The 12,330-nt window shown below is 39.9% G+C and overlaps 1 protein-coding gene across 1 annotated transcript; it reads left to right on the plus strand.

The window, feature by feature from the left end:
* Positions 1-4: 4 nt before the first annotated feature.
* Positions 5-3,700, plus strand: LOC136814889 (uncharacterized). Its single transcript, XM_067071314.1, has one exon. It carries the CDS (start codon positions 5-7, stop codon positions 3,698-3,700), a length of 3,696 nt encoding a protein of 1,231 aa, XP_066927415.1.
* The last annotated feature ends 8,630 nt before the right edge of the window (positions 3,701-12,330 follow it).

Here is a 12,330-nt window from a genome sequence, read left to right on the forward strand (position 1 = left end):
GTCAATGCGTGTCGAAAACAGAGACGATGGAATCGGTGTCAACATTGACCACTGCTATATTGTGCCAAAATCAAGCTTCCACATGCCAAAGCAGCAATATCCTTCAACAATGATGAAAAAGATGAAGGAGGAGAAAGGCATAAAACTACACAATGCTCTTTATGAAGAAATTGGAATTCTCATAGGAGCAAACGTTCCATCCGTCCACATACCCTTGGAAGTCAAGGAAGGAGAAAATTCCGAACCACTGGCTATCAAAACAATCTTTGGATGGACCCTCTTCGGTGCCAGTGGACAACCAGAGACGGTATCAATGAACAGAATTGTTATCGAACCAGAAGCTGATCTCCATCACTGTGTACAAAGAATATGGGATCAAGACTTTATTACAAACCCATCAGACCGTGACGAAGCCCTATCGATAGAGGATAAACGGTGTCACGAAAAGCTGGAATCGGAAACTGTTCTCGCTGATGGAAAGTATCAAGTACCAATGCTTTGGAAGAAAGATGTAACACTTTCAAACAACCGTACTGTGGCCGAGAAAAGATTCCACCAACTTCAAAACAAGCTGAGAAGAGAACCAAACCTTCGAAAGCTTTACGACCAAAGTATGACCAAATATCTTGAGATTGGTTATGCAAGAAAGATGACGTCAGAAGAGGCAGCTACCGCACACCCAAGAACATGGTATCTACCGCATTATGGCGTCTTCAACCCAAACAAACCAGGCAAAATTCGTCTTGTGTTTGATGCAGCTGCAAAGTTTCAAGGAACAAGCTTAAACGATGCTCTATACACTGGACCAGACCTGCTTAACAATATGCTTGGAGTACTGATGAGATTCAGAACACACCACTTTGCATTTTCCGCAGACATTGAAGGAATGTTCAATCAAGTGAAAGTCAACCAAGAGGACACACAATCATTGAGGTTCCTTTGGAAAGAAGATATTGACTCACCTGATCAACCAGACACCTATCAAATGTTGGTTCATATCATGGGTGCAACATGCTCACCAACGTGTGCCAATTATGCTCTAAAAAGATGTGCAAGGGATCACTTAGGAGACTTCGACCCAAGCACCATTGAAACAATCTTACGATCGTTCTATGTGGATGACCTATTAAAATCTACAGAAAACATCGAAACTGGTCAACAACTTATCAAAGAAGTTATCGACATCACAAAGCTGGGCGGAAATCGCTTAACCAAATTCGTTAGCAACGACCCAGAACTACTCAAGAATGTACCAGAAGAATTGATATCACCTTCAGTAAACATTCAGATGGAAGATGGACAAAATCATTCTACTAAAGCACTTGGCATCACTTGGAATACCAAAGAAGACGTGCTAACATTCCTGCCAAACATTGTGAACGCTTCTTCAACCAAGAGGGGAATCCTTAGCGTTGTTAGCTCACTGTATGACCCACTGGGGTTTCTTTCACCTTTCACCACTACTGCAAAGATGATACTGCAAGATGTATGGAAAAATGGCACAAATTGGGATGAACCAGTCAACTACGAAATTCAAAGAAAGTGGAACAAATGGCAATCTGGCCTATCCACTATCGACATGTTCAAGTTGGAGAGATGCTACAACATTCCAATATCATCCAAGATTCAACTACATATCTTTGGCGATGCATCAGAAAACGCCTATGGTGCAGTTGCTTATCTCAGAACAACCACAGAACCGATCAACGTTAGCTTTGTATCAGCCAAAGGAAGAGTTGCACCAACAAAACAAGTTCCTCTACCAAGATTGGAATTAAGTGCAGCAACAATTGCAGTACGATTATACAGATTAATCATCAAAGAAATTGACTTGCCAATCGAGGACAGTCATTTTTGGAGTGACTCGACACTGACCCTCCAATACATAACAAATGAAAGGAATCGTTTCAAGACCTTCGTAGCAAACAGAGTCTCAGAAATTCGAGAAGTGACACAACCTACACAATGGCATCACGTTAATGGTGAAGAAAATCCTGGTGACATTACCACAAGAGGAGTCTTCAGCGTAGAAGAACTACTTCATGGAAACAAAAAACGAAGTTGGCTCAAAGGACCATCATTCTTAATGGCAGACGAATCAACTTGGAAGGACAAGAAAATTGAAGAAATCGACCCTGGTGATACCGAAATCAGAAAAACCTTCATTTCAATGATTAGACAGGACAATTCAACCTGGTTACCTTACACAGATTACTCAAACTTTAACAAGATTGTACGTTACATGGCTTGGGTTCTTCGTTATACCCGTAACCTTCGAGCAGAAGCTAAAAGGAAACGTGAGAATTCCAAGAAGAAACGTGACAAAGGAAAACCTTACCTAACACCAGAAGAAATCAAAGCTGCAACAATTATCGTCATCAAGGATGTTCAGCTATCAGAATTCGATGAAGAAATCGATGACCTTACAAAGAAACAGGAAGTTGAAAAGGAGAGCAAACTCTATCAATTCAAACCATTCCTGGACAAAAATGGCATCTTGAGAATCGGCGGTAGACTTAAGAATGCCCCTGTCTCATTTGAAGCAAAACATCAAATTGTTATCCCCAAAGGACATGTTGCGTCACTTATTGCTGAGAAATATCACAAAGAGAATGGTCACAGTGGTGTAAATCAAACCTTATCCGAAGTTAGACAGAAATATTGGATATTATGTGGAAGGCAAGTAATCAAAACAGTCATCAAAGCATGCGTGGAATGTCAAAGATTTAAAAACAAACCTGAGATTCCAATGATGGCTGACTTACCTAACAGCAGAATGCAACTCAACCAACCACCATTCACCAATACTGGTGTGGATTTCTTTGGACCAATTCTCGTTAAACAAGGTCGCAAACGTCTGAAGCGCTGGGTTTCACTATTTACATGCATGACGGTCCGATGCGTCCATCTTGAAGTTGTAGAAAGTATGGAAACTGACGATTTTTTAAACGCACTCCAACGCTTCATCAGTCGCAGACAGAAACCAAGGAAGCTGCTCTCGGATTGTGGCTCAAACTTTAAAGGTGCGGTAAACGAGCTCAAAGAAGAACTAAGAAAATTGAACCAGCACAAGATTGGGGAATTTTGTTCACTCAGGGAGATTGAATGGCAATTCAACCCTCCATCGGCGCCACACATGGGTGGAGCCTGGGAACGACTAGTTCGAACCGTCAAAACAAGCATGAAATTCACCTTGAAGAATCTAATATTAACCGAATTTCAACTTATGACATTCATAACTGAAGTGGAAAATATCGTGAACAGTCGTCCACTAACTCCAATCAGTGAAGATCCTAAAGACTTAGAGGCACTAACACCGAACCACCTGCTAAAAGGATTCAACAACGCAGAAGTCCTACTCAATACAGACAAAGATTTGGACATAACAAAATGCTATCGCAAACGATGGAAGCACATTCAGATGTGCTTAGAACACTTCTGGAATAGATGGAGATCTGAATATCTCCCAACACTGACAACAAGAGGCAAATGGGTCGAAGAAAGGAGAAACCTGCAAGTTGGTGATATGGTCCTCCTGCACATGGATGCACCAAGAGGACAATGGCCACTTGGTATTATTGTGGAAACAATACCCGGACGAGACAATCGAATTCGAATGGCGTATGTAAAGACGAATGCTGGTACATACCTCCGACCCGCTTCGAAGATTTACAGACTTGAACTTCCCAACGTTCGTTAAGGGGAGGGGTATATTGTAAAACATCTTGTGTTATTACTGACTTCGACGCACGCTCCACCAAAGGAGCTTTTCTTTGTGTTTAATTGCTGCTGAACTGACGTCATTTTCCCAAATGACATGCGGAATTTTGTTTACATTTAAAATGAATAGTTTATTTGATACACGTATTAATTCCCAAATGACTTACAAGAATTTGTTTGTAATTTATCTAGTCATTAGGGATTTCTAGCTTATCTAGAAATCCCTCCTATTTCTTTTCTATGATTGTATTCCCTAATGACATTGTTAGATATTTTGACATGTTGATATGCTATAAAAGCTGTGGAAATTTTCATTTAATCAGAGAAGGTTGTGAGGGTAGCTCACGCCACATTTTGAAACGGTTTTTTAACAGAAGAAACTTATATCAAATCATTGAACAACCTCACAACACTCATTCTCTACAATGTGTATTAGAACAACCTTTAATAGACCAAATCAAACCATAAAAACTATTATTTTCCCCAATTAGATAACGTTTAAAGGTGTTTTGAGGGTGTAAAAAGTGAAAATTTTTCTTCGTCGCCCAACCATGTTAAATGGCTCACCGGGGCCCATGAATCTGCATCCTCTCTTCTCTCTCTCTCTCTCTCTCTATTGTAAAAATTGTTTGCTGAAGGGTACAAAGATTTTCTTGAAATAGTTGGTCGACATCAATGATCTTTGAAATTAATGATTTTTGCCATTTTCAGCAGAGACTTATTTTTACAAGTTCTGTCCACATCCAAAATCAATGTCATAAGCATGAAACCTTACTTGTGTTTTACTGCCTAAATTCTCTACTTGGGAAGACCACTTGCTTGACCTAACTTAAACTAGGACTACAATCAGAAAACATTCCCAGTTCAAATCTACCCAATATAATGTTGGTGGCAAGGATATCAAACCAATCGTTGTACTCTGTTATCGTCAAACTCTAAAAATAAAAATCTGAGGGGGGACTCCTCTTTTTTTTCATTTTAAGGGGGGGGACAAAACCTGTTCAAAAATTTCCAAGTAGACCTGAACCGGATCGGATTCGATTAGGGGATCCCCAGTGCGTTAATGAGCTCTAAAGCGCCCTTAGAGCATTCTTGAGGCTTGGCTAAAGGTGCAAAAGTAAAGCAGCACCACCCAAAAGCATAGCATAGCATTACTAACATCCGCTCCACGGCACCGGGAGCTCCCAGGGGGTCCCTCATCCAAGTACTATGCTTAACTTCCGTGGGGTATGCCTGGAGTGCTTTTTCTGGCTATTTGTACCTTGCTAAGAGCCGACTAAGCAGTCAGGCAAAGTTCTCCGGTGAGACCGACTAAATAGTCAGGCAAAGTTCCCCGGTGGGACCGATTGAGGCCTCTACAGCCCTCCACAGCCACCGTAGCCTATCGGTCCCCTTTGGATACACTCTTCTTTGCTCTCCCTCAAAGCCAGCACCCTCTGTCAGTCCTCCAAAGCCTTTAAAAGGCTTGGAAAGGCTTGAAAATTGGCGAAAATTGGTCAAAATTGGAAAAAATGACCTCCTTTGGGTCCTGGTCGGGGTTCCAGGGGGTTCAATCGGTGCCCATTGGTCAGGGGGGTAGTGAGGGTACACGCCTGCACCGGTGAGGGTCCTTCAAAGTTCCTCAAAGTGTCTTCAAAACCCGGCAAAAATTGCCGAAAATGACCTCCTTTGGGTACCAGCCCCGGTGGGATCAATTGAGGCCTCTACAGCCCCCAACAGACCTTCGGACCGCTTCGGATACCCTCTGCCTTGTCTTCCCTCAAAGCCAGCACCCTCCATCAGTCATCCGAAGCCTTTAAAAGGCTTAGAAAGGCAGAAAGGCTTGAAAATTGTTCAAAATTGGAAAAAAAAAATGACCTCCTTTGGGTACCACCGTGGACGGCCCCTGGGGGTCCCGGCTGGTGTGCTGGGGGGTCTAATTAGTGCTCACTGGTCAGCGGGATGTGATAGTACACGCCTGCACCGTTAGGGGTCCTTCAAAGTTCCTCAAAGTGCCGTCAAAAGCCGGCAAAAATTGCCAAAAATGTCCTTCTCAATTGAGACTGTTACACCCCTATCTCACCAGGAAAAATCGCCGCTGAGACTAATTGAGGCCTATACAGCCCTCCACAGCCCCCCATAGCCCTTCGGACCCCTTTGGATACCCTCTGCCTTGCTCTCCCTCAAAGCCAGCACCCTCCATCAGCGCCCCGAAGCCTTTAAAAGGCTTGGAAAGGCTTGAAAATTGGCGAAAATTGGTCAAAATTGGAAAAAATGACCTCCTTTGGTACCACCGTGGACGGCCCTTGGAGGTCCCGGCCGGGGTTCCGGGGAGTTCGATCGGTGCCAACTGGTCAGGGGGGATGTGATGGTACACGCCTGAACCAGTGGGGGTCCTTCAAAGTTCCTCAAATCGTCGTCAAAAGCCGGAAATAATTGGAAAATTGGTTAAAATTGGGAAAAATACCTCATTTGGGTACCACCGTGGACGGCCCCTGGGGATTCCGGGAAGTCCAATCAGTGCCCACTGGTCAGGAGAGGATGAGAGGGTACACGCCTGCACCAGTGGGGGTGCTTTAAAGTTCCTCAAAGTGTCGTCAAAGGCCGGCAAAAATTGCCAAAAATTACCTCCTTTGGGTACCAACCCCGGTCAGACCAATTGAGAGGCCTCTAAAAGCCCCCACAGCCCTTCGGACCACTTTGGATACCCTCTGCCTTGCTCTCCCTCATAGCCAGCACCCTCCATTAGTCATCCAAAGCCTTTAAAAGGCTTTGGAAAGGCTTGAAAAGGCTTGAAAATTTGTAAAAATTCGTCAAAATTGGGAAAAAAAATGACTTTCTTTGGGTACCACCGCGGACGGCCCCTGGGGGTCCCGGCCGGGGTTCCAGGGGGTCTGACTGATGCCAACTGGTTAGGAGGGTACACGCCTGCATCGGTGCAGGTTCTTCAAAATTTCTTTTCAAAGTATCGTCAAAAGCCGGCAAAACTCGCTCCGTGGACCGATTTCGGCGCCTCCTGGACAGCAAACGGGGGTTCCCAAACGGTCCCCCGGACCTAGGCCTGAAAGGGTGACACACATGCTTTGCATATCGATCGGTTTGGATGTGTGCTGTATCCTGGGCGTTTCACTATAAAGGGATATCCGCATGCCCAAAAATCGCCATTTTGACCCGCTGGAAGGCCCTGTCCGGGTCAGGAACAGGCCAACGGGGTTCGTACGGGTCGGGACCGATGTCCTGCATCTATCCCAGCCCATCAGAACAATAAAGAAGGCCGTCCGGCTTCAAGCGTGCCTTAAAACCGGATATTTAGAAAGTTGGTATTAAAGGTTTTCCGGATTCGTTTCTGACTTTCACGGGCCTTCGGAAGGCCCAGCCGGGCTGGAATGGTCGAAGGCACCCTTCTGCTTTGTTCTCAGACCGTTTTCAACGTTAAGGAAGGCTTCCACGACTTTTGGCGGACTCCAGACCGAGCTATGATTACGGTGCTTTTAAAAAGGGCATTTCCGGAATTTCCTGAGCCAGGAAAAGCCGGTATAATACCCCAAACGACCCAAATCGCCAGTATTTATGCCCGGACATCTTTTCCGCTTTTCGAGTTCATTATAACAAGCCTTGGGGGCCTTGCAGAAGCCTCCAAGGGTTTCAGAAAGTCACGAGTTCCGGAGGTTTGCCGGGAAGTTCCGGAGGGGTCCGAAAAGTCCGGAACACGCGGAATTGGGTCGGGCCACATCTAAGGAAGGTGTGGTATAAATATGAAGCACAACGGACTAGTGGTTGGTGAACTACGGTCGATAGACCGTCTGGCTACTTTGGCTTACTTGCCAATTCTATGCTCCACGCCCTACTTTGAGTGACTGTGACGTCATTTTAAGGCTTTCAAATATAGACGCAAGTTTGCAGGAAAAGTGAGTTTATCAAAGCGAGAAAGTTGACTTTTATCTAAGTGAAAAAAATGAGTTTATCTAAGCGAGAAAATTGACTTTTATCTAAGCGAAAAAAATGAGTTTATCTAAGCGAGAAAATTGATTTTCATCTAAGCGAAAAAAATGAGTTTATCTAAGCGAAAAAAGTGAATTTATCTAAGCGAAAAAAAGTGAGTTTATCTAAGCGAAAAAAGTGAGTTTATCTAAGCGAGAAAAGTGAGTTTATCTAAGCGAGAAAATTGACTTTTATCTAAGCGAGAAAAGTGAGTTTATCTAAGCGAGAAAATTGACTTTTATCTAAGCGAAAAAAATTAGTTTATCTAAGCGAGAAAATTGACTTTTATCTAAGCGAAAAAAATGAGTTTATCTAAGCGAGAAAATTGACTTTTCTCTAAGCGAAAAAAATTAGTTTATCTAAGCGAGAAAATTGACTTTTATCTAAGCGAAAAAAGTGAATTTATCTAAGCGAAAAAAAGTGAGTTTATCCAAGCGAAAAAAGTGAGTTTATCTAAGCGAGAAAAGTGAGTTTTTCATATATGCGTATTTTAGTATATATCACTCAAGGAAAGGCATCACCCCAGTCAATGGCATATAATGGAAGCATGATATCCCTTTGATTTTGCTCAGTGTAAGAAAAGTGCAATATTTTTCTCCAAATGCTGAAAACCATGAATCTTACTAAAATCTTGGACTCGTCCATGGACTCATTCTTTTGAATATTAGATTCTTCCTGAAACATAATTTGAGCCTTTAGGAAAAAAAAGATTCTAAGAAAATGTAAGAATCTTACAGTTTTTCCGACAAAATCTTATTGAAAACTTGCTTGCTAGAACGTGTTTGTTCTATTATATTACACGTGCATATTCTGACATTGTCTTTTAATTACTTGCAAGATCTTGTAAGAGAGTTTATAATTTCTTGTAAGATTATTGAAAAGTTCTTGACATAAGAGCTTGAAAGGCCTTCTAAGATCCTTTCAGGTATTTTGACCAGGCTAAGTACAATTGGATATCGCCAATGACATATTTTGAGGATAAGTGAAGGAACAATTATATTGCTAACGTTGAGATGTGTTTTGCATAATAAGTTATGTTACAAGATTATATCAAAGACGTGACTATATATTTTGAGTTGAGCTTTGAAAGATTGCTCCACATCAAATTCATTCAAAATTTTAGTTTTTTCATGTTATTTCAAATAACTTGTTACTGTGAATTAATTTAGAATAAACCAGCTGCGCTGGAAGCTCCGGCTTAAGAGATTAAAAGATGTGAAAGATGAGCTTGTTGAGTTAGTTGTGTTAGAATGTTGCCCACAAACTACTAATCAGAACAGATCAGAAAGCAAAGTAATAATTCTATTGCAGAGCGAGTATGAGAAATAATCTTAACAAATAAATAAACCAGCTGGAAGTTTAGCTCTTCTAAGTGATTACACATGCACTTTCTTGCCTAAAGAACCAACCCCACCCCCGCCCACTCATCCTCGACTAAAAAGTTCGAAAAATTGGAGCTAAAGGAGATGAACATTTAGAAGTGAATATTTCCAAGTTCTTATACTAGCTATAAGCAAAAAGCTCGTACCCAAAAATTTTAAAAATGTCAAAAAATGAAGGTCTTCAAATCTCTCTAAAACCTATTTTTTATGGGAAGCTATGGTATTTTGTAGCAAAAAGCAAAAAAAAATAGAGCTTAACCTCGCTTTAGAAATTTTTTATCGCATTTTTTAGGTTTTTGTAAAATCGCAGGCCAAAATAGGAGAAAAAATCATCAAGTTTTGCATTTTCTTCTCATTGACTTCATTTTTAACCCCTACTTTTAACCATTTTTGAAATCTACATAAAATTTCCGACAATTTGATATATAACATGCATATGTTCCCGAAAAATCAACATAGGCTAAATCTGAGCCTGCTGCTACGGTACTGAAAAAACTGCTTTGGAATGATGTCCTTATTACAGGGTTTTTTTTTCAGGTATAGATTCAAAAAACTTACCAAAAGGCCTCTTTTGCAAGCTGAGTCAACTTTCTATAGGACTTGGACTGGTTAATCTATGATTTGAGGCTTTCAAATCCATTTTTTCACTGACTAGTACTAGGTCAGAGTTTTTGTCACGCCGTGACGGAAAATTTTCAATAGCCTGTAAAAATCTATGAGAGTGGAATCAGGCCTTAATTTTCTCCATGAAACATCAACCATATAGTGTTAATCAGAAACCTAAAATAGAAATTCAAAAATCAACCCACAAGATTTTCTGTAGCCCTTTTTAGTTTTTGTCACGCCGTGACGGAAAATTTGGGCCTATGTCAAAATTCCCCTATCTTTTCGTCAATTGTACTTGAATTGAGATTTCTTTGCTTGAAAATTCTTCAAATAGGTAGAGTATATCAGAATATGCAAAAAATAGAGTCAAAAATGCAGAATTACAATGAACTAGAGGTCCTGCAAGGTGGATTTTCTCATTTTTGATCAAAATGTTTCGTAGACTAATTTTGGAAAAACCCGTTTTTTTTTTAGGATTTAGCTCATGTTTTAACTTTCTAAGTTTATTTTTCTCATTCTAGTATGTATTTCTGACAACTTTACATTAAAATTATAATATTTCTTACAAATTCAGGAAAATAATTACATATTTCTCATTTATGATTTTTAGCGTTTCATCACTTTTTTGGCCAAAAATGGGTCATTTTTAGGCCGAAATCCAAAAAAACCGGAATATTAACTTGAAAATAACCCTATTATGTTATATATCAGTGGAAGCGGAATTTTGAGTAGATTTTGAATATGCAAGTTTCATGTCCTGAAAAAGAACTCAACTCAAATTATTATGCTTTAACAGCTAAAAATAGACATGGGTACGAGCTTTTTGCTTATGGCTTACTGTAAATTAATTTTTTTCTAAACTTGCCAATAGCGAAGCCATGATGCGCCGTTGATTTGATTGGTCCGGATAAAATTTTGGGGAGAAAAATAGCCTAAATTAGAGGCCACGGCTGGGATAATACTTGGAAGAGTAGGATAAACTAAATAAAATGGTACAATAGTGTGTATGTTATAAATAGTGGTATATTTGGAAAAAACCTGTTTCCTGTTTGAAAAATCTTCAAAAGGAATGGTCGCCCCAGCCAATGAAATTACTTTATTCGTAGAAATTTTAGCGAGACTAATTTTAGCGTTTTAGCGAGTTCTCCCTATTTTCGCTAAAATAAATCTCGCTAAAATTTCTACGATTAAAGTATGACAAAGTCCAAAAAATAATTTTCAGTTACAACACTGTGAAAATTTCTCCGATCTTGTTCAAATTTACACAGGAATTGTTTTTTAGTATACTTTACTGAATTCTCATAGTGATATGTTTGTAAAAAATCTGTGTCGGGTTTGAAAAATCAAAAGGAACGGTCGCAAGCCGCGATGAAATTACGACAAAGTCCAAAAACGATCATTTCAGCCATAACACTGCGACAATTTCTCCAATCTTGTACAAATTTAAAAAGGAATTGTGTTTTCGTATCCTTTACTGAATCCTCATAGCGATATGTTTGTAAAAAATCTGTGTCGCGTTTGAAAAATCAAAAGGAACGGTATCGCCAGCCGCAATGAAATTACGACAAAGTCCAAAAAATAATTTTCAGTTATAACACTGTGAAAATTTCTCCGATCTTGTTCAAATTTACACAGGAATTGTGTTTTAGTATACTTTACTGAATTCTCATAGTGATATGTTTGTAAAAAATCTGTGTCGGGTTTGAAAAATCAAAAGGAACGGTTGCAAGCCGCGATGAAATTACGACAAAGTCCAAAAACGATCATTTCAGCCATAACACTGCGAAAATTTCTCCAATCTTGTTCAAATTTAAAAAGGAATTGTGTTTTCGTATCCTTTACTGAATTCTCATAGCGATATGTTTGTAAAAAATCTGTGTCGGGTTTGAAAAATCAAAGGAACGGTCGCCAGCCGCGATGAAATTACGACAAAAAGTCCAAAAACGATCATTTTCAGCCATAAAACTGTGAAAATTTCTCCATTCTTGTTCAAATTTACACAGGAATTGTGTTTTAGTATTCTTTATTGAATTCTCATAGTGATATGTTTGTAAAAAATATGTGTCGGGTTTGAAGAATCAAAAGGAACGGTCGCCAGTCAACAATAATAATGATGAATACAAAACAGGATCATTTTCAGCCATAAACATAACACCACAAAAACTACTCAGATCGTTTTCAAATTTTCACTGTAATGTAGTAATTTTAGTATTCTCTTTTAAATTCCAATGGATGTGTGTTTGAAAGTTTCATTGTCAAGTTACCAACAGAATTTTATGGTTAGCCATCATGCAAGATTTTTTAAGCACTCGATCAGCTGACGATTCATGGCCAAAATTTCTCCAAAGTCTTTCCACATTGTTAGAGAGCCAGTATGCATCAAACTTCTCATAAATCATGTCCAAAAATCATGAATAATGAGAAAATGATCAATTTTCACTGAGATTTGCCAGTATTTGCTACACAGTCACTTTCGGCAGCCATCTTTTTCTTAAATACTTTCGGCCAATCAAATCAAAGTATTATTTGAATCAGGTAATCCGTTTTTATTAAATCGGAATAGATCATCGGATAGATAACAAACAAAAAATGTCTTGAGCGTCGTCGTCGCGGACGAGAGAGAATTTAAGGCTCCTAGGCCGGAGCAAAAATGATGAATGCT

Source organism: Clytia hemisphaerica, unplaced genomic scaffold (assembly GCF_902728285.1).
Source record: "Clytia hemisphaerica strain Z4C2 unplaced genomic scaffold, Clytia hemisphaerica genome assembly, whole genome shotgun sequence".
NCBI lineage: Eukaryota > Metazoa > Cnidaria > Hydrozoa > Leptothecata > Clytiidae > Clytia > Clytia hemisphaerica.

Bases quoted from the DNA above. Each gene is read 5' to 3' on its own strand.
- LOC136814889 (XM_067071314.1), top strand. From the start codon at position 5: ATGCGTGTCGAAAACAGAGACGATGGAATCGGTGTCAACATTGACCAC.